We start from the raw sequence: 26,967 nt of genomic DNA, 5'->3' as shown, positions 1-26,967 counted from the left end.
TTGGCATAAAATAACTGTATCAGATTATCATTTAAATTAGAACAGGTAGATGAGTGGGTGTTCACAGACCTCCATGCAGATGACCATCCATCTCTTACTGGGCTTGGAGAGAGAGCTACAATGTATAAAAATGGTGATTAAAATAGAACTTTATAAAAATGTTTCCCTTTTCCCTTTAAAAAAAAAAAAAAGAGTTGACTATCTACAGAAACAAAAACAAATCTTTATATTTACATCAAGATAACTATTCATGACAAATATAATAATATGAAATAAAATATTGAAAGTGAGTATCAACTTTTTAAATAGAGGTTTGGCTCACAGCATAAACAAGTGTAGATAAACAAACAAACCAAAAAAAAAAAAAAAAAAAACACTGTCAATGATAGGCCCAGTCTCCCCAAATCCCTCGAGTCTTCCCTGCCAAAAGAAACATGACAACGGGCCAGATTACAGCTAGAAGCCGCTCCCTCACACCGTGCATGCAACAGTACAACAGGGTTGTCCGTGCGACCTTTGCCACTCAAAAGCCAATCTTCACCAGTTGCCAAGAATCAGGCTTTCACTATGTCAATAGACACCAAACCCTAGGTTGAAATGTTCCCCTTCACCTCTCACTGTCTATCCCAGAGTGGGTTTCTGTTTACCTTCCTTTCTTTTTCTTTTTCTTTTTCTACTGCACATTTTGCAGCAAATTAAGACATGGGCGATCCCCGTTAAAAGCCATTTCCCAGGCCTTCTCTGGCAACCTTTTAGAACTGTAACCTGATGAAAAGACCTGACTTCAGCTCCTTCTGAGGTGTTTCTGTTTAAAGAATGCCATCCCCTTCCATGGTGATTTGATTTTAGGTGAGTGACAGACAGACATACAGACAAACAGCTCCTATACATTCATTCAGCGACTAGACTGGAAAATGCCTCAGTCTTCCCGGTTTAAGGCTGGTGACAGCAAGCCTTGAAGGGATGCACAGGCCCGTGGCCCTGTCCCCCAGCCTGCCAATCCCCTCCTTCTGCAGAGGGACTTTTACTGAAGCCAAGTAGAGGCAGGCGTTTGGGATGGCTGCCTCTTAAAGACTCTCCAGAGCGAACTTCATCCTGTTTGTTCACATGTGCTGAGTCGTCTGCTGCAGCAATGCTATGACCAACTAAAACCACAAAAATCTCTCTTTACATACACACAAATGTACATACACATGAGCATCCTTCCCATCTCTCTCTCTCTCTCTCTCTCATACACACACACACACACACACACACACACACAATGTTGGCAGGATGTATAAGAATTCAAACAATGCTCTGGAACTTTCATCCCTCAGTACTAAGAGCAAAAGCTTCTTAGTCGTAACCTACATTTGCTACACTGCTTCCCGGCTAAAGCTGCACCATCTCCTTTGGGATTTGTTTTCCTTTAGTTTTTCCTTTATGATTTATTATATCACAGTGACCACTATATATCTTAACATGAATGTTACTGAATCGTGGAGCCAGGAATCCTGGCTTTTCGGTGTGTCTGCGTGTGTGTCTGTGAATATGTTTTACATGGATCTATGTGAGAGCTTATATACACACACACATATATACTTCTTCCTTTAAGAAAATCCTTAGAAGCTGGTGTTGTTGTTATACTGTGAAAGCTTCTCTGAGTGAGAGTTTTTTAAACCATGTACCTCACTGTAAAAATAAACACATAAAATGCAAAGAATCCCAAAATGCCATAGCCGTTTGCCCATCTTCTCATATTTCTACAGTGTTGTGTCTAAGTGTTGTGCTGGCTTGAAAAGAGTCTGTGACAAGTCACTCTGTTTGGAAACATAGCTCATTCTATCCATTGTCACTGGTTTGGCTTTGGGGTTGGGGTCTCCTCTCCTCTCGGCTTCCCCTTTTCTTCATCTTCTTCCTTGATGGCCTGGATCTGTTCTGAGGGACGCTGCTGGGGGGACTGGTCCAGGGACTGATCCGCTGTGCCCACCAACCGCTGTTCCTCCTCAATGACTTTCTTCCACATCTTGTGGTTCTGCAGAAGGTGCTGAGTTATTTGGCAGTAGACTTTTCTCCTTTTGAAAGTTGTCTTTCCTGAGAAAACACCAAATTAGACTACTTATTTGTGTGTTGAGTACATGACAGTTTTTTCCCCTTATTCATAAGGGTCAAGTACCAAATGGATACATATATCTATCAATCACTTGATGTGTATATTGTAATAATCATTTTTGAGAGTGGGGAAATAAGAGGAAGATGGCATGAACCATTAACATATCATTGAGACGTACTGTGAACGGTATGTAATATCTGGTAACGTAACTTCCAATACAAGGTTTTTGTTTGTGTCTTGGAGTTATTACTCTCACTCCATTCAGACTCTCAAGATTTTCCACCTAGATTATTGGAATAATTCCTTGTTACGTGTTCCTCTGCTTTGTCAACCAATTCAACTCACAAAAGTCTACAATATTGATTTTTTTTAAAAAAGACAGTTTTGATAGTACTGTTCTGTTTCCTGTGGACTAAAAAATTAATTTCAAACTCCTCTAGCAGGGGGCTTTGACTCTAGTGGGAAAATAGAGAGTGAACAAGTAAGGACAATTACACTGAGTTGTACAAAGTCTTTAAAAGGTGGCAGAAAGAGAGGGAAATGACTTAGCTGCGAGGATGCGGCATGATGATGGTGCTTTGGACTAGGATGGGACAATGGAGACGAAGATGAGTAGATAAATGTGAGATACATTTGTGAGGTATCATCAACAGGACTTGGCAACTGATTACATGTAAGGAAAAAAGAAGGGAGGAATCAAAGACAACCCTGAGCTTTCTGATGTGAACAGCTGAGTGGCAAGATGTACTGAGAAAGGGCACATTAGATGAGCAGACTTGAGGCGTATGTTGAACATGATGTTCCCCTCATCGTCACTAAACTTTAGATAGGTTTCTTCCAGACTCTATGACCCTGATCTAAAACTTGTAATTGCAAATTCTTTCTCTGCCCCTTGGTAATGTAGATAAATCTTCTCCCAGCCTCTAGCCAGTTTGACAACCCAGGAAACATCATCCTTCTCAAGGACCTGGGAGCCAGCCCTTTGAAATGCAATTATTAAGAAAGATAGATAGGGTCCCTTTCACCGATCTCCGTGGGTAGGAAGGAGCCTAACTTCAATAAGCACCAATTAGCAAACAAAAATGGCCTAATCACATTGACCAACTCCCCTTTAAGGTCCTCAGTACTTTTTCCTTAGCTCATCCCAATGTGTAAAAACTCTCCTGCCTTTGTTTTCAATGGAGTTGAGTCCAATGTCTCTCTCCTATTGCAAGAGTCTTGAAGAAAGTCTTCCTTACCATTTTTAACAAGTATGCAGTGCAATTTCTCTCTGACACATCAAAGTATGGCAACATCAGGTATTCAACCTGTGAGGGAGTAGGTAAGACTTTTCCCAAAGGACATGACACTTGAGCTGAGATGTAAATTATGAGAATTAAATATACTGGGTGAAGAAGGGGCTGGCAGCATTCTAGGTATGTGAGGGGCATGTGTACAGGCAGAAGCCATGGGGCCCTGGAGCATAACACCAATTTCTTCAATTATAAGATTCTTAACAAGGGCAATATATACATAAAATAAAATTGAAAAAAAATCTGAATTCTTTCTATAGAAATCAATAAAATATATTAATCCATTCAATTTTTAAGAGCAAACCTTTAAAATGACTTTTCTATCAAAGCTATCTCCTTGTCTATTTCTACATTGTTTTTATTGTAGTTAAGTTCAATTGAGAAATCTTCACATGTTAATATACTTTTTAACCTAATCCTTTGAGTCAGGAGAGTTACAGATGATCACTGGGTGAAGGATGGACTTGACTCAGTCATAGCACATGCTCTACTGCTCAAAGTGATTATTCCATCCAAAAGTTATACACATTCACGGTAGTGCATTCACAGGGAAGAAGCTAACAAAAGCTCAACTTTTCTCTTTTTCCTTTCAGGGCAGCCCCCATGAGAGCAGCTGTTCTCTTATTAATGCTGCTAAACATTAGCAATAAACCCCTCTGGAATTAAACTGAATAAGGTGACGTAGAAGAAAGTTTGTACCAAATAAATTTGCGTAGATTAGTCTGCAGGTGGTCTAAAACATGCCTGTATTGAGAGCCAAATTGTTCAGCACTGGAACCTTTCGAAATGAGAACAAAGATCCTTTCATTGCTCAAACTCTAAATGCAGCTTAGTACTTCATTAGAAACCTCTTAGTTTGCTGTAGGAATCTTTCAAATTTAATTATGAGGTGGGGAAAAAAGCCTTCTTTACCCAGGATACCATATTGAAATATTTTATTCTGTGTTTCCTGAGAGATCTCCAAGTTTTGCAAATTGCTGAAATTATCAGTGCATATTTAATTTACATTTTTTCTGAAATCTAAGTTTCTGGTTAAATCAAGTTAACCATCTCAGTCAATATGAATCCTGAAATTAAAATTACTAAAAGAGTCAATAACAATGGAGTTAAAACGAGGAGACCTGGGTTTCCTTTCTGGTTCTGCAGAATCCATCTACACCTTGGGTTGTCAAACTTCTGAGCCTCAGTTTCGACTTTTGTAAAATGAGGCAGCTCAACTGGATGATCACTGATTCCCCTTCCATTTCTAGAATTCTATTATTCCATGTGGCCAATTTTTACTAGATACTAACACTGCCCAATATTTATCATTTTCTTGGCTATAAAGGGATAGTTCAAATATAATTTTTCAAAAGCTATGGTTATCAAATCATTGTTGATGATGTTTTAAATTTTAACATAAAGGTGACCAGTTGACTTTTAGAAGCCATTAGTAAACAGAATCCACAGAATTCTCATTCCTGCTTTAGTGAGCTTGATTAAAAATGGGAAGGTCAGTAGAGTAACACATCAGAATCTCAGAGTCAGTATGGCCACCCAACCCTACAGAACAGAGACAAATCGAATATTTGGTTGTTTGTTGTATTTGCTGCTAAAGCCAATGCTGACGAGTTGAGCCTGTTAAATCTCCTAACCTAGGTTCTTCAATTCTTGATGCCTAGATTATGTATGTGTTGCTTCAATGTATTTGAGTTCAAATAGCAATCAAGTAGGGCCCACGGGAACAAAGCTTTTCCAGACACTAAGCTGACCACACTTTCCAATAACATTCAGTGGAAGAACTGTCCAGTCCTTAGTCAGACAGCAAATTACCTGGCTCTTTGAATGAAAAAAAAGTAAAAATATAAAATGCATGCATGTTTATTAAATGAGAAAATGAATAAATAATCCATGAATCCTGTCTTGGCTCCTACCTCTGAATGCCAAGATCAGCACAAAATTTTTAATAGACATCTTTTGATAAGCATCAGAGGAATAAAATAAAATTACTTTGATAATAGAATATTGAAGGAAAACAACTTTTGATTTTCCTCCCATTCTATATAAACGTTAATATATGGGTTAGACCTTAAGCAAAAGTCTGACCTAAAGCCAAACTTGCCCCGTCTCACCAGTCTATGGTTAATAATGAGTTCTTTATCTCTGCTTATGTGAGCTTACGACAGGGCACTTATATGAGGGCAAAATAGGTTAATACACAAGGTAGAATATCTCTTTACCTAGATGGCCAAATGAACTAAGTCATGCATTTCCCTGACTGTGCTTAAAAAAAAAAAAAAAAGAAAGAAAGAAAAAATGATCATAATGTCTTTCATGGCTAATATTTTTGGTAAGGGCCTTGAAAAATATCAATATTAACACTGAAATTCCTTTATGAAGGTAGATAGAAACCGCATACTATACTCCCATGAACATAGGAACAGTATTTGTGCAATATCACTGTAAGGGTTATTGGTTTTCCTAATTATGCTATTAGGGCCTCCTCCCTATGGCAGGAGAAACAGTGGAGAATATCTCAAGACGTGAAGAAAAATAATCTTGATTTCATAGACACTTAAGTTGAACAGATTAGAACGGCTACATGATGCACTCCAAATCAATGATGAGATGTGACCACTTCTCACTGTCACTATTGCCACTACCCTGGTCCAAAGCCACAGTCATCTCTCACTTGGATAATTTCAACAGCCTCTTAACACACTGCCCTGCTCACACCCTTGCTCTTACCTCAAACTCGAGAATATTCTCAATGCAGCAGCTGAAGCAATCCAGTTAAAACATAAGTTGAATCAACTAAGTCTTCTGCTCAAAACCTCTGATGATGGCTTCCCATCTTACTCAGAGTAAAAGCCAGACTCCATACTGTGACCTGCAGAGCCCTACCTTCTAACCCTCCATCATCTCGGTCCCCGCTCCCCACCCCCCTTCCTCTGCTTCAGCCTCCCAGCTCTCCCGATGCTCCTTGAACACGCAGCCAGTGTCCACGTCAGGACCTTTACACGGTTTGCTTTCCTCTCTCCTTGAAATGCTTTGTCCACATCTATTTCCATGGATCCCTCCTTCCCTTGCTTCTTTCAGGTTTAAAAAAAAAAAAAAATCTCTTATTTAGACCATCCGTGGCTATCTTATCTAAGATTTTAATCTTTCTGCACAATATTTCATATCCTTCTTATTTTTCATTTTTATTTTTAAACTCTAGCATTTATCAGTACCTAACATATTACAGATTTACTGATTTGTCTGCTGACCCCACTGGAATATAAGTCTAAAAGGGCAAAGATTGATCGATTTTTTTTTTTGTCTGATTTGTTCATGGCTCTGTCTTTAGAACCTATAAGAATGCCTGGCACAGAGTAGGTGCTTAATAAATATTTGATGAATGAATGAGTGACTACTACCTCTTACCACTTTAGCACCTCCCCCGAAGCAAGCCAGGAAAAGCCTATGGCTGGTCTAGATAGTACCTGAGATTCCTAAATCATTCAGATACTCTGAAAAATAGGCTTTGATTACTTAATTGTCTTACTTCATAACAGAGAACATACCTCTTTATGAACATGGTATTATAATAGATTCCACAGTCTGTAATTCCCATTATCATGATATTGGGGACGGGGGAGTAGCCATAATCACTGCAGCAGGTGATATTTGGACTCAGCTATGAAATTCACGAGGAGCATCAAATTTATTGTGAACCTAAGTAAGAAAACAATCCTAGGAGAAGCACATTCGAGAGAGATTCTATAACTTACTTGGAGATTCACTATTTTTACAGGTTTCCTCTTCGTTTGGTGCTTCCTCCTCCTCCTCTGGGTCATCGGTGTCTCCTGACTCATCACTGTCTTCCACCCATTTCCCTGGCATCAGTCCTGCTGAATCATAGGAGTTGCAGAGAGGACCCACGATGTGCGAGATGAAGGATTCCTGAAGGTTGGCCAACTGAGGAGCAGAACGGTCCATGAAAGGGCTTATTGGTAACCCGAGGCTGGCCTCTTCATCACCCTAGAAATAGGAATGTAGCAGGAACAGTTAACTAGAAAGGCAAACGACAAGGAAAGTGTAAAATACAAATAAAGTCACCATTCCCTTGGCATCTAAAATTTGCAAATATGCAAGAACCCAGGCATATGTGTGAACTCTTTCTTTCCTGGACTGCTAAGAGATTTCCCCCACATTACTAAGATTCCTATCGGACTGCTTTGTTGCCATTTACCACTGCAGTAATCTTGAGGGTTTGGTTTTTGATCAAGGGGAAATACAAGAAATGGTTTAATGTCTAAGTGGATGACCTTTCTTATCACTAGTCATTGTTCCTTATATTAGAGTATAAGTTCGAATATAAATGCATCTTAAAAGGCAATGCTGGATATAAATATCCAACAAATAGATAATCTATCATGTTTTACTTTTTTTTTTTGCCTTGGCTGCCAGAAATTTTAAAGTAATTTATTCCTCAATTAATTAAAGTTGCTACCTTAACCCAGCTTTGGGTTGAATTATGTCTTCTGTGATTATATAGTTTCTGATATTCTTATTTATCTATGTTTAACAGTACTACTGTGTAAGTGTTTGTTTACTTTGAACTGATTCATTTCTGGAAAAAAAAATATCAGATTGTAAACCAGAAGTTACCTAGCAACATTAATGAAGGAATTATACCAAAATATCAACAATGGTTATGCCTATGTAGTGGAATTATTATAACTGGATTTTCTCTTTCCTTTACATTTTTTCTATATTCAATATTTCAGGATTGATTATGAATTTATTCCGAGGAAAGGCAACACATTATTTTCTAGAAAGCACAAACATTTATTGTATATATAAGTCCTATCTATAATGCTCAAAAAAGTTCTTTCTAATCTTTCTTTAAAAATGTCCAGGGAAAGGTGATTTATTACTTAATACTTGCAAATAACTTTATCTTAGAGTTTTTATGCTTTATAGTTTAGTCCAATTTTTGTCATTTTTTTAATCCTCTGATTAAAATTGGCCAGTGCCTTTTCTGATGGTAGCATGAATATGAAATAGACTGATCACGCTTTTACAGCTTTTGGAAGCTTTAGGGAATTTATGAGCAGCCTCAATATGGATTAAGGGAAATAGTTAAGTTAGTTACCTGTTCATAAAATTCATTGACAATACCCTCTGTCCACTGAAGATGGAGCTCTTTAAACTTAGCTGGCCCATTGATATCAGCCAACTTTATACACATTTGACAAACCAGTAGTCGATCATTTTCATTGGTCCAATCTATTCCAGCTTCATCATTCACCTGTTTGAGGGACAAAGTTAAAATGGGTTCTGACTCAATGAAAGCAAAAGTTGAACAGGAGAATAAACAACAGAATACTGATTGTCTTCCTACCATGTGGAGATTAGAATGCCAAGTAATGAGAAACATCTCAGCTGTTTCAAATAATGTTATTGGCTTGCATAAATTAACAGTAAAATAGCTCACCAAAAAAAGTAAAATAACAAATGATGGATAATTATTAATTATGGAATTGAAAAGAAATGCTATTTAATATTAACATAGGTTTTAAATTACTATTAAAATAATGTGGCTACAAATAATAAGAAATTTTGAGTTAACATTTGGGCATTTATGTTTGATGTATGAAATTCTGCTTCAGGTTTTTGACCTTTGCTACTGCCAGGTAATTTCTGTTGTTAGCATTCCACAGAGATGAGAGCAAATTAAATCAAACAAAAACACAATGATAGTTAGAATTCTATTATTTCTCTGCAGTGCAAAGTATAATCTATACAGACAGCACCTCAACGTATCAGGTTTCCAGGTTGGGACCAATGCCTAAATATCCGCTTCTGGTTAAACATTTCATTGCCTCTCATTTTCACATTTGACATATATGAGGTGACAGCAATGAGTTTTGTTCAACACTTTGATTCCATGACTTCTTTCAGTGTGGTCAGAAAATGAAGACTGGTACAAATCTAGTTACCTTGGCATTAAATTTGGCTACAAAGTCAAAGTGTTTCTTCAGGTCAGTGGCCAAAATTGCTTCAATGACAAGGAAACGGAAATGCTTAAATTCCACATGGTCAAGGTTAACTAAGAAGTTATATTCTGGCCGGGACATGAAAAGATTCCACGCAGCAGCTGCATGATGATTCTCCAAAACTGAACGATCATTATAGAGCACCGCCTAGGCAAAGACGAGAGTGAAGAGTTCAACTTTTTAAATTAAAAAACAAAAACAAAAATAAATGAGAATATGCAAAGCTTTTGGAATCCGCTTTTATCATGGAACACAGGAATGTAATCTTGTGACAGCTAGTTATTAAGAATCACTTATTGCTGTACATTGACTGTTTACTTTTCTTGGTTAAATTTCCTTTTTTGTAAGATAAAGTTCATTTCCTTGAAACGTTATTTCATTTCCTTGAAACTTTATTTCAAATTCTTGCAATTGAAGGGCTTAGAGTTAGCTTTTATCAGATTATTATTATTATGTTTCAGGGCACAGGAATTTAACCATTAAAATATGCAAATATACTAATATTCCTAAGAAGTAACTCAGTTACTTCCCACATCTAGAATAAGAGTGACTTCCTTTTAGTTAAATACGTATAACTAATACAGAGGAATGGAATCCCTGAGAAGCCCATAATTCAAAAGATTCTTACCCCACAATCAGCCATAGGAAATATCACCCCCTGTCTACTAATTGAAAGTATATAGTAAATATCTACTTGTTTGAAATTCTCTAATAATGCTGAGGGAAGCTGCAAAGGAAAAGGAAGTTGCCTAAAAAATGCTTGGAGACTAGTGTGGTAGATTGACGATGGAGGGGGAAAAGGGTATAAGGACAAAAAAGAAAGACCAAGGACATGAAAATTGATATTTTATGAATATTAATATTAATTTATCATTGCTTGCTGATCCGTAATCATTAATCACAGTTGAGAGGCTGGGAATAGGTTGTGTCGTGAGATACCAAGTGAGGCAAGTGAAAATGCATGCATGTGTAGGAAAATTGAATGGTATATGGTGTTGGCAAAAGGATTTGCTTATCTTTAGGGAAAATATACTCTGGTGTATGAACGGCACAGTGAAAGAAATTAAAGTAAGCAGTGAGAAAAAAAATCAGGATATTTGTATTGTATACAGATTGGAAGAAAATTCTAGACTAGTCTATAAGAGAGGGTGTGGAAATGGATGAGAATGGGGAAAAAGACAAAAAGCAAACGTGACAAAAAAAAAAAAAGAGTACTGGACCAGATTGGCCTCTAGATCCTCTAGAAAGAAAGACAAGATCTTGGGATCTTTAGTAACATGGGTCCAGCTGATTAAATCAAGGAGAAGCTTATTAAGTTTAATTATATAGATGGAGATGCCTAAATACTTAGTGATTAATATTGGACTTAAATTTAAGTACATGCCAAGATGAACTTCTTTAAAGTTACTGTTTTTGGAGTACTATGTTCAGGTAAAAATTTTCCCTTAAGTGAATGAAATAAATTGATTTTTAATTCTTCCTAACCAATAAAAATGCCATAAGAATAGTAATTGTTATAATGAATATATCTCAAAGGAATGGGATTTATATCCAAAGGAGCGTTACATTCTTAATAGTCTTAAATTTATATCCAAAGAAATCTTTAATTCTTAAATTAGAGAACCAAGAAAGATTTGGTTCTCTAATCTTTTCAGAAAGAAACTTTTGTATAGGTCAGATTTTCTTTGTTGGGGAAGTTCATTAACATGAATTCAAGCAGTTTTTCTTCCTAAGAAAATTGAGAAGGGATCCCCATGGGTGATAAAGTTGCATATGCACCATTGATGACTTAGAACAAACCATTATATCTTTTCAAAATGAGCATGGTCTCTAAGAATTTTATCTCAGGGCTAAATATAAACAGGCACCAAGTGAATATGAGCTAAAGTGAAAGTCAAATTTATAAAATTAATTTTCTTCAGAGAAATCTCAAAATTGAATTATTTCCCCTGATCAAAATTGAAAGATTTACCTGAGGGGCACTAGTTGCAACCAGGAAAGCATTAGTCCTTCCCGGGTGATCAAAATCATGCATGGCTGCAGCCACATACAAGGCCATCAACTCCAAGGCAGGGATATTTCCAGACAAACATCCGTATTTATCATCTGGCACACTACACATTTTTGAGAATACATATCCCATATGTCCATGTGTAAACCCACTGTCAGAATCTGAGAAGAGACAATGAAGATAATAGAACTTTTAAGAAAGTATTAAACTGATATCATTTGTCTTGATTTCCTTTTTAAAAAACCACTCCTCTGTTCCCATAATTTACAAGGGAGCACAGAGGGACTTCATACGTACCTGAATCGCTTGCTGATCCGTGATCATTAATCACAGTTGAGAGGCCGGGAATAGGTTGTGTCGTAAGATACCAAACAGCGTGTAAGACATCGGTGGCATGGATTCTGTTATGGTCTGTAACCAATGCAAAGGAACAGTCATTCATCTGTGAACGCTGGGGTCCGAGGACCAAGAGTGCCACCTACTGGATAAAGAGTTTAGTCCTCTCATTTTAATACCCCAGTGAAAGACAGCCAAATATTCTAGGACAAATACTCTGTGATTACTCTTCCATTCCTCGGTAACATCCAGAGTAACAAGAAAAACATCCAGAAATAACATTCATTACACATGCAGATGTCTGAAATGAAAAAAATCTGTCTAGAGTCCACCAGAAACCTAACGTATGTAGGAAACTCACTCTCTGAATCCACTGTGATGTTTACGCTTGTTCTTATTCCCATGTTCCTGTGTAAAACTACACAGAGGACTGGAATAAAAGACCCATGATATACTTAACCTAGATCAGACCAATGGTCTATACCACCCAGTATTTCATCTCTGATAAACAGCATCCAAATATAATTTGTGAACTGAACATAGTATTTTTCTTCTGTATCAAATGTAAAACACTGTAATAAAATGAATAACACATCTTTTATATGTATACTAAATCCACAAAGCAAAAGCAAAATCAAAACCGATAATGTTCTCTGATCTAGAAATTCTAACTTGGGAATAAAGTTCTAGGAAATACCTAAAGAGAAAAAATTAAAACCTCTTTGTATAATAGCGTAGGGAGTTGAGCCATTCCGAAGAGTAAAAGCTAAGGGGGAACCAAATCTCCTAGTTATAATGTCATTACCATGGGAAGGGGGTCCTATTTCTACATGTGCAGTCCAGCTTCTAGGGAACCATGACCAAAGGCCCATTGTGCTCTTGGCTCACCTTCTTTCTCTGTGCAATTTTCCCATGTTTTTCTCTTGTTTCTCTGGCCTTTCAAAATACTTCATTGATTGGTATGCTTTATCCTAAATATGCTATCTTTACACATTTTATTCCTAATGACCAACCATGATACAATTTCCTTGTCTAATGTAATAGATTACATCTCTGAATAATACTCGACAGATGAGAAGCAAAAACAGAAGAGAACAAGCAGAACGATGGTGGGAATTTGAGAGAAACACCTGTTCCCTGGTCGGGGAAGAATGAAGAAACTATGACATCTGTGGTGTTGGTGGCACACAGGAGAACGTAGGAATATGATGCCTATGTTCCTACATTTGTGGCAACTATTAGGAGTCAGTCTTTAAGCTAAATCTTGGGTGAACACTCCAGGAACTCATTGAGGGGCTATGAGGTCTTTAGAGGATGTCTTCAGAAGAGCTTTGAGAAGCAGACCTCCTAGGCTCCCAAGGGGTCAACAGCAAAACCTGTTCACAGTCATTGCCAGAGGTGAATATGGATATTACCTAGTTTCCAAAGAACAATTTTATTCAAATTGGAGTCTCTATTTCTGTATATGGACTATCTCAAGTGATTTAAGACGATTACATTTTATGTCTATACCTGTGCCATGTACGAAGTTGATCACGGTAGAAGTTTCTCGATCTACGACAGATCTTTGCTCTGACATTTATTACCTGTGTTACTGAGGGAGTGACTTAAAACTTTAAGTCTCATTTCCTTATCTTAAAAATAGGGAGACAATAGTAGTGCCTATTTCATAGTCCAGTTGTGAGAATTACAGAAGGGAACCTATTTTAAAGTGGCTGGTATATAGTAAGCTTGCGATTGATGTAAGTATCATTCACATAAAATACATGATTGCTCTTAAAACAAGATGACAGATTAGCACAGATGACCTGTTTTCTTGCAAAATCAATGCTGGGTTTGTAAGAATAGAATTGAAGAGCTAAAATAAAAACTGTGCTAAGCCCTGGGGGAGGGAGAAGGCAGTGATGACCTGGTAGTAGAGGAAGAATATGCAGCCTGGTCAGAGAGTGTCTGGGGCTATGTTGGGAGGGAGCTTCTGGGTTAAGTTCTTTTCCCTTGTGGCAAGCTGGGAAGATTACTGTGTGGATGTAATTACCATTACCATTGCAAGTCAGGGAAACCTGCGCTTGTGCCCAGTATTACAAGCGTGGGTGGGTGTCAGTATCAGGGTGCTGGCCGAGCCTCTTTGGGGTGAGAAATAGACAATACCACATACAGGTGAACTTGTTGCTCTTGAGTTATCCTGCTTCCTGCCCTGTTCCTCACCCCAAGGTCCAGGTCCAGAAGGTTTGATAGGTAAGTTTTATAAACTTTCAATGAACAATCGAAATGATTTAGTGCTGAAAATGTACAAAGAAGAAAGCAGCCAAACACATTTTATAAGTCTAGTATCATCTTAAAAAACTTTTTTTCTTTATACATTTTTTGTTTTTTAGAGATTAGTATAATCTTGATTAAAAAACTAGGTAAAGACAGTATACAGAAAAGAAAAATTCCTCCTTTTACTTTTGAGTATAGGCTCAAAAGTACTAAATAAAACAATAGCTAACGAAGCCTAACTCCATTTAAATACATACGTATATTTATAGGTAGATAGATAGAGATATAGTTTGGCAGGTATACCTCTAAAAGAATTATGTTGTCACTATCACTTAAGCAGGATGGAAAAACCATCTGCCTTTAAGTAGTCATTAACATGTTTGTTAAACAAATATTTACTTCGCACGTACTATGGGCAAATACTGTGTCAAGTGCTGGTATCACTGTTGCTCTTGCCGTTAACTCTCTGGGGACCAGCTCGGGAGCAAAGACACCCAGGAAAGATGCTAGCTAGGTCAACACAGGGGATTGACAAGTTTCTGCAGGACATAAGAATATGCTCAGAATGCTCTTCTTTTTCTGGCCCTGGAAGGCAACTGACAGGGCTAAGGAATAATATCAGAGCTCTTCTTATTTTATCATTATTATTCTCATCCTCTTCCTTCATCTCTGCATTTTGGACAAATCCCTTAATAATTCTCTCAACCACCAGGCAACCTCCCCTGCCTTTTTGACAACACATAAACATACGTGCATTCACGAACACATCACCCGCCCTATGCTTTCCCAGAGCCTGCCCATCCCCCTCTGCTGTCTTGATACACTTGTTTTCTCAGTTTTTCCTTATGCCTCAAGCAGCGGGTTGAAGCGAGCTGGTATGGAAGGCTGGGGTTGTATGTAAAACTTATAGATTTTTTAGACCTAAATTTATAGATTTTCCATTGAAAATTCTCTATGCTCCTATTCACCAAAGGGTGAGGGAATGTATTAATACTAAAGAACAGAAATGAGACTTGAATTTTTTTTTTTCTTTGGAACGTAGCTAACACTGTGATAGTTCTGCCCTTCTAGCTTGTTCCACGTCAACTCAGTATCTAGCTTTAAAACTGGTGGGCACATCACATACAGCTTAATCGAACTGAACTAAACTAAGTTGAATGAGACTATTCTCATGGCTGCCATTAAATAGTACATGGTAGTGGGATGAATTGGGAGATTGGGATTGACATATATACACTAATATGTATAAAATGGATAACTAATAAGAACCTGCTGTATAAAAAAATAAAATGTAAAAATTCAAAAAAATAAATAAATAGTACATGATTGTAGGTATTTCTGAAGCATTATCTCCACTTCTCAAACTTGACTAATGAGAATGAGAGGTGCTAGGCAGAATATATTTTAGAGATGAAAGTCTTTGTAAATAGAAAATGCTCTCTTAAGAGTAACTTTGAATCCATGAACGAATATGACCTAACAATTTATCACCTTTACTAGCCAAAAATGCCCAACTGAAAGGGATTACGAATGATATCAAACATTATTTTCTCTCTGTGTGATTGAATATAAACTATAATTTATCCTAATCTTTTTTGAACAAATATATTTTTGGTATCACATTTCTATCAGTGAGTTGTCTCTATTTATAATTTTACCCACTGCTGCTCCATGAAATTATCTATCTATTTATCTGTCTATCTATCTATCTATCTAATCTATCTCATTTTTAAATCTATTAATAGATTTTTCAAATTTTAGTAAGCGTTCTGGGTACAAACTTAAAAGCTTTCATACCTTCCCTCTTCTCTTGGAAACTGTTAAAGGTGTACTTGGAACTGTAATAAAAATTTAGTTTCTAATATTTTAGCTCACTATCATAGTAAAGCTAATCTAACCCCATTTTGGTTACCCTTTGGCTTTTTTCATTTAGTTGTGTGGGTTTATACAGAGATATTAGAAATATCGTTCTCTAGGAGTAGATGTTAAATTAGTAGACATACAACAAATTTTTGCACATGCTAATTTCAAATAATGATAAACAAAGCTCTTAATAAATGTCCATACTAGTCTAATTTTACAACCCTACAACATGCAAGGTATTATTATTTAAAAGTGATCATCAATTAAGTTAAAACTTTTCTCTGAGAAGATATAAATAAATTCTCTTTATGGGAGGTGTCTGGGACTTCTAACAGAACAAGTAAAGTTATTATAACAATTATTTTCACCTGGAATGAAGAACCTGATATTTCAGGAAAAATATCTGTTTACTTGTAACATATAATATGTAATAAGACAATATAAAAATGAATAATAAAACTTGGAACCTGAAAACTTCTTTTTACACTTAAATAAATACTGGTCAACTTTCTCTCTGAGTTAATGGTATACTATCTAGAGAAAAGTTAGTAGTTATATCAATTTGAACTCAATGGAACTTGGCGATAGCTGATTATATCACTAAAATATATTTGGAAATATAATATTAATTTGTAAATTTATTCTGATACTAGCTGTTCTTTAGTGTTTGCAGTGGCTTCCTTTCTTGTAAAAGCTTATTTATGCAATTCCTTAACCTTTGAGAAATCACTAACACTTAGGTCAATCCCTGGCATCCAACCAGGGTGGGCCCTGGGAATGTGGTATTAAGAAAGCAAGGCTTATCTTGAAATCCTTTCAAACTACCCCTTTTTCATATTTCTTTCCCCACTTCCATGGCCCCATCGGCCAGACTTTCCCACGGCACCCAGCGCTCTTAAGTTCCTCTCTCTACTCCCGCTGTCCTATTTTGTCTGCATTTGGTTCCATATTCTCCAACAAATCTCACTTGTTGATTTAATTCTTCATTCTCCTTTTCTATCACACAATTTGTAGATTCAATAACTCATTCCTCATTTCTATCTCCTCATTCATAACTCATTCCTATCACACAACGTCAACTGTGCATTTTCATCTTAACGTACCACGTGGATGGCATTTTGAAAACCAACATCTTAATAATGGATCACTTGGTTAATGCACTACCCTACCCCTTTCTGAAAACACTTGTGTTCTAGTCTCCGTATAATTTTTATTTAACTTCAGCTCCTTGCAACTACAAACAGACATGGGATTCTAAAGTCCAAGGTATATAAAAGCAAATTTTAAACTTAAAGGTTAAAACACAATTTAAGTAACACACACTCCAGCCAATATATTGATACTATTTTGACTAGTTTTCTTTCTGTGCATTTATTTCCTAAAAGAGCTACATGATTTCGGTACATTTTTTATTGGATTTACAGACATTTTCTCCAGTTCATTTATTTTGTAGCATGTAGGACAATGCTACTTACATGTTCTGATGATAATCTGAAATGCTACATATTGAAAATTTAATATCTCTTCTGTGTTCCAATTCCTCATGATAACAAATGACAAACTTATTCTCACAATATTCAAAGTTCAGAAGTTTGAACCCTTGGTTGTGTCCTTTCCTTCGGTCTTCACATTTATCTTGATTTTTAAAATGTTCCTAGTAATTTCTCTACAACCACTTCCAGATGTCTCTCCTATTTTATTAATTAGACCATCATCCTCCTGCCCCTCTACTCCCAGCCAGGTTTATCTTATACTGAAAAACTTTAATAGTTAGTGATTTAACTCTGTGGATGCCAGAATAAAGGTTGAGAATTCACCCAGTGAGGGAGGTATATTATAAAATGAGCAATAAATTTAACAGTTAATTATTTATTTAGCACACAATTAAATTGGAGTTACTCTGGGCAAGGTACTATTATAACCCCTTTAGAATTATTACATCATTTTATCCTCATAACAATCCTATGAAGCAGCCATTATGATCCCCATTTTACAGATTAAGAAATGAGGCACATTGAGATTAAGTAAGACCCAGGGTCTCCAACAGCTGATATGTAAAGGGACCAGAATTCTAACATAAACTATTATCTCCTAATCACTATACCATGTGGCCATCCAGGGTATTTTCAATTCGTAATTCTGTGCTAGTAGCTAATAATTCAATACCCCATTACCCATAACAAATTCAATGGATTTTAAAAGTATGAATTCTTATACTTACAAGGAATTTCCCTGTAGCCAATCTCCAAAGCATGAAAATAATTCATAAATTCCCTAACTGGAATTTTAAAAGCTTCAAAGAGGCCCATGTCTTCAAAAAGTCTGTATGATACCTGTGAAAGAAAAAGACAAAGCCTTACAAAACATCCCTCAACGTGCATTAGACATAAAGAGAAAAATGGGGGAAAAAGTATACATTCCATCAACCATATTAATGTACTGCCTGTACAGACACTTACTGGCAACAATAAATAGATATTGAAGACCTCCATGTCCTAGCCCTTGTAGTCCCTGATAAGGGGTAGACAATCTATTTTTAAAGGTAGAGACATAAAACCCAAGAAACAGCCAACCAAAAAATCCAGTATACACTATAGAAACATATCAAGGTACTAAATTGCATGTGATATCAGTAATAAGAGAATAATACTTAGTAAACTGCTAATTGTATAATATATAAGTGCTAAATAAAGAATGAGAGAAAGCTTTAATTCAGACTAATCTTATAAATTAAAAAAGAAAAAGCTTTCTAGAGGACAAAGGATTCAGAGTTGTGCCTTAGTGAAGAATAAGAGGACAGAATTATGAGAGAGAAAAGGTTGCCTTGGTTGAAATACATAGAGAAGAAAGATTTGTTCTAATCCAGTATGAATAAAAATGTTTAAACTATTTTTCCTCAATTGTTTTCTTTCTCCTTTGAATACCTATTCTCCTTCCAATTACTTTCATAGCTCTGGAGACTCAAATCAAGTAAATAGCTCTGGATGTAATTGGCATATTTGATATGCAAATGAGGGAAAAGGAAAAACATGAAAAAGGCACAGAAGAAGATAATGGGGAGAGAAACGGTTATTCACATGGCAGAATGGAGTACAGCACCATTTAAAGTGGCCTCACTTTATGTCACAAAGACACAGTACTCGTTATAATTCAGGAGACTCTAAGAAAGAATTATTCATCCTTTTTGTTATTTGCATTCCTTCTTAAAATTCTCTTGAAATATTTCTTCTTAATCTTTGATATAATACTTCACGGTTACTTTTCTATTTTTTGTTATTGACTTTAAATCTGTTCAAATTGACTAATATTTTTAAATTAGATATTTAATGTTCATCAGTTACATATATTATGTATGTATTTGTGTACATATATACACAGGTATATATAACTAAAAAAGTGATTTATTCATTCAGCATATGTCTATTAAGTGCCTACTCTGTTTAAGACAATTTTCCATCTACAAGGCATATATATAGATGAACAAAACAAAGAAGCTTTCCTTAAAAGAGCTTATGGTCTAGCAGGGTAGGGCAGTAAACCATAGACATAATTAGTAAGGTATATACTATGACTGAAAGTGATGTTATATGAAAAGAGAAAAAGGGAAGCAGGGATGGAGGTTCGGAGTGCAAGGGAGGACATGGCAATTGCTGTTTTAAATATGGTGGTTAGAAGAGGCACATTCAGGTGACTTTGAGCAAATAATTGAAGGAGATGCAGAGTGAGGTACAGGGATATCTGAGGAAAGAGGTTTTTTTTTTTATAAATTTATTTATTGATTTATTGATTTATGGCTGCATTGGGTCTTCGTTGTTGCGTGCGGGCTTTCTCTAGTTGTGGCGAGAGGGGGCTACTCTTCGTTGTGGTGTGCGGGCTTCTCATTGCGGTGGCTTCTCTTCTTGTGGAACACTAGGTACACGGGCTCAGTAGTTGTGGCACACAGGTTCAGTAGTTGTGGCTCACGGGCTCTAGGGCACTGGCTCAGTAGTTGTGGCACACGGGCTTAGTTGCTCCACAGCATGTGGGATCTTCCTGCACCAGGGATTGAACCCGTGTCCCCTGCATTGGCAGGCGGATTCTTAATCACTGCGCCAGCAGGGAAGTCCCAAGAAAGAGTTTTCTAAGCAGAGGAAAAAGACAGAGCAAAAGCCCCGAGGTATGTTTGCTATACTCAAGAAACAGCAAGAACGCCAACATGGCTAAAACAGAGTGAACAAGGACAGGAGTAAAATTTAAGTTAGTAACTGTAGAGCGGTACTGTGTGGGTTGCAATCTTGCTGTTTGACAGCCAGATTGATCATTATGAGGACTTTTACACTGAAGTATGGAGACTTTGAAGAGATTGGAGCAGGGAAGTGTCTTCATTTAACTTACGTTTTAAAAGGAGCACTGTGGCTGCGCATTGGGAACAGAGTGCGTATATTATACGCGCTTTTTTCACTCTGAATGGCAAGTATATTTAATTTTTCCCCTTTTTCTGTGTTACATAAAATCTCCACCTCCTCTCTTTAAAAATGTAACAGAAAGTTAAGTTTGTGGTTTCTGTCATATTTCAAGCTAGTTCTTCTTTTAGTTATTTTCTCCATACTATTGCTTTAAACTATATTTGAGTTCTTGTTTATAAATACCCAGTGGATTTAACTATGCATGTTACTTCAATAAAAATTATTTATAACAATAACAGCAGCTGCAACGGTTGACATATATATGTGTGTATATATATATATATATGGCATTTAATATGTGTGATGCCTGCTCTAAGTAGTTTACATATATTAATTATTTCTATTAATTAATCCAAATAGCATCTTATGAAATAGATACAGTTAATTACTAACATTTGAAAGCAGAAGACACTAAGGCACAAAGAAGTTGAATGACTTGTAGAAGATCACACAGTTCACACATTATCAGACCAGAATTCAAGCAGTGTGCTCTTAACTGCTCCAAATCCTACCACCATTATTTGAAAAGCAATACTGTTAGGATTGCAAATGACTAAAGTTTCCTATTATTCTCTTAAAACATTTGAAAGATGAATTGAAAAATTAAGACAAGATATTTTAGAGTATGATTTTAAAATAGGAGAATTTTCACCACGAAGCTGTTAAAAATCAACGGCCAATGATCCAAACTCGTGAATAAAGAAAAGTCACTGTTAACTGGGTAAATACTGGTAACCAAAAAAGGTAAATACTCTTCCAAAATCTGAATGATGTCCTTTTAAATTTGTTAAAATAAACATGATAATCATCAAAAAGGTAGGCAGTATGTTAAGGCTGAGAAATCATTTCCATTGCACATATGTCTCTTTAAAAGTCTTTTGAAGTGAGACTTTTTCTGTGTAGTCTCAGCCAAAAGGTGATTTCTTGGAATGTTCAAGTTAATTCATTTCAGCTGTCCTAAAGTCTCACTAAAGTGCAAAAAATATGCCTTTACACAGTGAAAATTTCATGGTTTTTGTGCTTATAAACTCAAATCAAAGAAAAAAAAAACCCACAGCAAGGCAAATAAAGTTGTCTTTTCTCAAAGTTCAGTGTTTTGTATTTTGGAAAAATAAACAGTGACACAGTAAGGATCATACAGTTTTGTATTTAGTTTTGAAAGATAACTGGAAAAAAAGATACAAAAATCTAATTGTTAATTATATCTAATCTTTCTATTGTCTACTTGTATTCACAACTTTTAGAAAACATTTTGTGGCAAAACTGGTTAAGTTGCACCCTCCTGCCCCACCACCCCCATTCACAGAACTCCAAGGGGGTTAGGTACCTGCAATGTTATTGGGTACAGTCACTTGTGCTGTAAAACCAACTGCTATAATAACCACTTTCTACTTTCTCAGACTCTCCATTCTGAGAGTTTGAAAATATAATAAATAAATGAATTTTATGAGGGGCTGAAAAGGATTTGAAATGAAGGTGCAAAGCCTGGGCTTCCGATATACAGATATATCAAATCCTGTGTCCAATCTGACTTTAGATGAACAGTATATTTTAAGTCTTAGTTTCTTCTTGTATCAACTAGAGATTTAAAGAAATACCTGCATCCAAGTTACTCTGAAGATTAAGTTGTAGAGTTGTGGGAAGTCTGTGACACATATATCAAATACAAAACAATGTGAGATTTTTCTCTCCATCCCAGGGAACACACTCTCCAGTAGAAGAGAAAGAAGACTTCCTGGCCCACTGCCACATCTTCTTGTGGCACCATTACAGGCATATTTCCAGGTAAAATCACTCCCTCAGAGTTCTGGTATGCAATGAGTTTCAGAGAGTAGGATACAAAACCTCCCTGGAAAAGCCCCAAGGCGTGAGGCAGGGATGGACCGGATAAAACAGCTACCCTTAAACATGCCCTCAAGATCAGCGAGCATAAAAGATGCCGCTCAGCATTGAGGAGAAAGAAAGAGAAGAAGAATGGGACTATTAATTTTCAAAAACACGCATGGACCTTGAGGATATTTTGCCAAGTGAAATTAAGTCAGAAAGAGAAAGCCAAATACCATAAAATGATTTTACTTATATGTGGAATATCACAGACAAACAAAATTAATGAACAAACCACAAAAAAAAAACATGTAGACATAGAGAACAGAGTAGTGATGGGAGACGGCAAAAAGGTAAAGGGGGTCAACTACGGTGACAGATGGAAGCTACATTTTTGGTGGTGAGCACATGGTAGGATCTACCGAAGAAGAAATACAATGTGCACGTGAAACTTGTATAATATCATAAACCAATGTTACATTAATAAAAAAAATTTTTTAACAAAAAAAAGAAAGGGGTAGTATCTCTTGGTCAAAGTGCAAAGGCTGCCACTCTGGTTCTCAACGTGTTCATGGTGAGAATAGAGGCCAGTAGAGGCAACAACTGCATGTTATGGAAACTCTGTAATTATTTTGAGCTTCACAAGCCATCCGTCATTTGAGCATACTTCTTCTGTAGGTAGCAAGTCATTATTTTGACACGTATCTAATTTCCCTATTGGAATGGGAGTTCCTTTAAGGCAGGGACACATTTTTCTTCTTGGAGACTAGCCTAGCACTTCATGTTTGAGGAACTGAAGAGCAAGGGAAAAGGCCCCTCTAACTTCTTCCTTCAAACCTTCATGGATCAGGAACCCTCACCCCGAAGTTCTACACTCATAATTGCTCCGTGGTCTGAAGAAAGCCTGTCTTCATTGCATGGAGTAGAAATCAGTCCAACAAGTGATTTCTTTTCTAGTGTTTTGCAGGGAAGGGTTAGTGGCTCCAGTAAATGTGGGTCCTGAATTCTCACCTAAATCTGATATTAACAAATCTGGTAGTCTTTAGTATCTTTGCTGTGATATTTCTTCAATCTGTAAGAACTCAGCTAAAATATTTTAAGATAAGCTGATAAATATTATTCCATCATCCCCATTAATTAAGAGTTTTGATAGGGGCTCGATAACAGAGCAAATCCATTTTGTTTCGTTTTATTTATTGAGAACAAACATGTTCAAATTCTTAATTTTTGTATGTTTTCTTTCTCCTTCAGAGAAACAAAACGTTTCTTTATTTGGGAAACCTTGAAAGTAGTTGAGCTTAAGGAAAAAATACTTAAGGAAAGAAAAGGCTCGTTATGCAGTAATAGTTCGTATTCTGTATTTCTTGTGATACCTAAAGGTGTTTTCCATATTAAAATACAAAGAACTCTAATGTGTTTCTCACAGCACTGGAGGAAACATACTACTGCATAATATCTTATTTTTGATAAGGCGTAAGCACTATACTATTCAAAAGTTAAAAAAAAATAGTCATTGGAAATAATCACAGACAATAAATTAGTGTTTATAAATTGGCAGCTTTCTTCTTGTGAGGGCTTGGGTCAGCTTTTCTTTTGCTGAATTCTATGAATTTAGATCACTTCTCTACCTTGCTTGTGTATCCCTGACCCCTCCATTTTGTCTTAGAAAATACATAATATTTTAATTGCAGAATATGATATTCTACTCACTTGAAGTTCTAATTTTTTTTGTTATCCCACCAGCAAGGAATCTACAGAATGTTGGGTACTGAAATTTCCTTTCTCCACCTAACATTCACCACTGATGTTAAGTATATACAGAGATTTAAACAAACAAGGAATTTTTTTTTACATTTAAAGTCCTATGTATGAATGCATTTCTTACCTGACTAAGAATACGGCCACTTTTTCTTCCTATTTTCTCCACCAAATCAAAAATTGGAAAATTCCAAGTATTTAGCTGCTCCATAATTGAGTCCAAGTTATCCATGACAAGAGGTTCAGGAGCAAGAATTGGTTTGTCCTGTAATGAAGATAAAAATATTTTAACAGCGTGCAGTTTTTCTACAAAGCAATTTGCTCTTTCTGTGGTAAATTCAGTTCAACAATGGAGGTTACCTGAAATAAATGACTTTAGGGTGAATGAGTGATCTTCAAAAACAAAAAATCAAAATGAACAAAACATCGACCCCCAAGGTAAGGAGAAAAGGTCTTAATGCTGTTTCAGACCATGAATTTTAACATTATTAAGTGCCTGCCTATTCCTGGTTCATACACGCTATAGAAAAATTAGATGTTTCTTTCATAAATTAACATAACTGCTTTTTAGTCTTCTGTGGAGTTCTTAAATAAAGATTCAAGTACTTCAGAACACGGAAATTGTATGCAAACTTAGCTCTATATTTTTATGTAAATTTTTCTGAGATGAGGATTCCTGGCTTATATTGAACTCTCAAAAGAAACACCAGTGGGGAGGGGGAGTAAATCACCCCTACTCTAATTGGTCCAATTTATATTACTGCTTCAAAATCAGCATTAATCCTGTAGAGTTTCAATTACTACAATTTTCAGGGATTTTAATTTAATTCACGTGATCCATGGTTTCCAAAAAACACACACCGTATATATGAGAAAACATTTTTATAACTGGTCCCAAATGAAGACATTCTTAAGAGTTTATTTACCAAAAAAATAGAAAATAAAAATAATGAGGATAAGGAGATATATAAGTTATTTTATCTGACAATCTCTTTGATTTAAAAGTGTAAATGGTAAATCAGGTAAAAGAAAAATGATAAGAGCAGCAATTGATAATCACATGACAGTCAACTAATTTCTACCATTGCTGCCTCCCCCAAACTAGCCAGACTCAAATGTATGCTTTTATCCTCTTTAAGTGGATCTTTTTAAACACACAAAATACGTCATGATTAAAAGATGTTTTAATGGGTAGCAAGTGTCAATGTAAACCTGGTTTAATTTAACAAGGAAAATAAATATTGGCTCACTTTCTAAATCAAGGAGGTACTAGAGAAGAACCAACAGAAGCCCTACGATAACTAATATATTTCATTTTGATTGCTCGATATTTATAAAGTATTATTTCACTGATTGAAATAATTCATTTTCCTATGCATAGTTACCTTTTTAGATTGGGTTAGGAAATATCTGCAATCAGTTGTGGAGATGAATACTTCTGTTTTTAATCACTAAATAATAGGACCGTTAAGATACCAGTAAGACTTGGATAGAGAAAAATTACGTTGATACATATAGGGAGGGCTATAATACATGTATAACCCAAGTGACACAGATCTTCAAACCTAATGATTCAGGGATCTATTTCTAAGCCAATTCCTGTCATAGAAACCAATTTCTCAAGTAAATGAATGAGTTAAGTGATGGGGGGGCTACCAGGAATATCATGGCCTCAGGAGTGTAGGTGCTGCAAGCTGATGTCTTCCTTAGAGGCTCGCTGGGGCACTCAGTCTCATCTTCGTTCTGTACAATATCACTACTATCACTGTTGTTATTGGTTTCATAATCAGAGGTAACTTGAGTGGTGTCATCTGCAATTAAAAGAGAACAGCCTATTATGAAACTTGCAAAGGAAAAAGGGGTCCTATTTAAGCGAATATTCCTAAAATGCACATGGTAGATACAGTGTTTATGGAAATACTGCTTTCATGAGCTTACACACCAGGAATGTAGGATTATAGGGTGGGAAAAAGCACACATTTTTTAAACGCAGTAAAATAGATGGAGTTATGATCTGTGATTTATAGGACATTCAATAATTCCTCAATAAGAATGCTCAGATCAGTAGTTCTGACCTTTTAAAAACCCTATGACTTTCAAGTTACACCTTTTTTTTAATTGAAGTATGGTTGATTTACAATGCTGTGTTCGTTTCTGGTGTACAGCAAAGTGATTTGGTTAGACGTGTAGACATATTCTTTTTCAAATTCTTTTCCATTATGGTTTATTACAGGATATTGAATATAGTTCCCTGTGCTATACAGTAGAACCTTGTTGTTTATCCATCTTATATATAGTAGTTTATATCTGCTAATCCCAAACTCCTAATTTATCCCTCCCCGCTTTGGTAACTTATGGTTCCCCCTTTGGTAACCATAAGTTTGTTTTCTATATCTGTGAGTCTGCTTCTGTTTTGTAAATGACTTCATGTGTATCATATAAAATCCTATGACTTTATAATTTCTTTTTCCTTTATCCATGCCCCAACACATTAAACCACCTAGTAGCTGACTAGAACCTTACCTCTAGAATGGGCACATGGGTGGGAGAAATTGAGTTGACACCCAAGAACAAAGTGGTCTGTAGAACATACCAGCCATAGCATGTGCTAAAGAGCATGGCAGGTGCTATTCAATTCCTAGGGATCTGTGCTTTCTTCCGTCTCTGCCCCTCTCCACGTATCTTCCACTGCAGTCAGCACTGAACTGTGCTAACCAAAGGATCAGTCAGGTAATATCAAGTGTCTGAAGAACATGCTTCTGGGGTAAAGACCTCAGGAAGCTTCTCTTAACTGAATAAAGTGCCTGAATGAAGTTTATGGAGTGCTTGCTATGTGCCAGATACTACGGAAAGCACTTGATTTGTACTAACACATTGAATCCTCTTAACAATCCTATGAGGCAGGTTTTATTGTGTTACTATTATCCTCACTCTGCAGATAGGAAACTGAGGCACAGAAAGGCTAAGTAAATTGCCCAGGAGCATACAGCTGGTAAATTCTGTCACCAGAATTGAACTCATGAAGTCTGACTTGAGTTCCTATACTCCTGATGAAGCCTAG

At 36.3% G+C, this 26,967-nt stretch overlaps 1 protein-coding gene across 1 annotated transcript in view; it reads right to left on the bottom strand.

Moving 5' to 3' along the window:
- Positions 1–292: 292 nt before the first annotated feature.
- The window catches only part of PDE3A (phosphodiesterase 3A), a 299,896-nt gene continuing 273,221 nt past the window's right edge, over positions 293–26,967 (bottom strand). Inside the window, exons 8-16 of the mRNA XM_059935405.1 lie at positions 25,563–25,717; positions 24,034–24,171; positions 18,101–18,212; positions 11,719–11,832; positions 11,383–11,582; positions 9,354–9,557; positions 8,507–8,662; positions 7,140–7,389; positions 293–2,076 (exon numbers count right to left, since the gene is read on the bottom strand). Of these exons, the coding sequence (XP_059791388.1) occupies positions 1,835–2,076; positions 7,140–7,389; positions 8,507–8,662; positions 9,354–9,557; positions 11,383–11,582; positions 11,719–11,832; positions 18,101–18,212; positions 24,034–24,171; positions 25,563–25,717 (1,571 nt within the window). The 3' untranslated portion in view covers positions 293–1,834. The remainder of the gene's footprint in view (positions 2,077–7,139; positions 7,390–8,506; positions 8,663–9,353; positions 9,558–11,382; positions 11,583–11,718; positions 11,833–18,100; positions 18,213–24,033; positions 24,172–25,562; positions 25,718–26,967) is intronic.

Source organism: Balaenoptera ricei, chromosome 10, assembly GCF_028023285.1.
Source record: "Balaenoptera ricei isolate mBalRic1 chromosome 10, mBalRic1.hap2, whole genome shotgun sequence".
NCBI classification, from domain to species: Eukaryota; Metazoa; Chordata; class Mammalia; order Artiodactyla; family Balaenopteridae; genus Balaenoptera; species Balaenoptera ricei.
The sequence above is the reverse complement of the archived record's forward strand: the minus strand, read 5'-3'. Positions and strand labels throughout refer to the sequence as shown.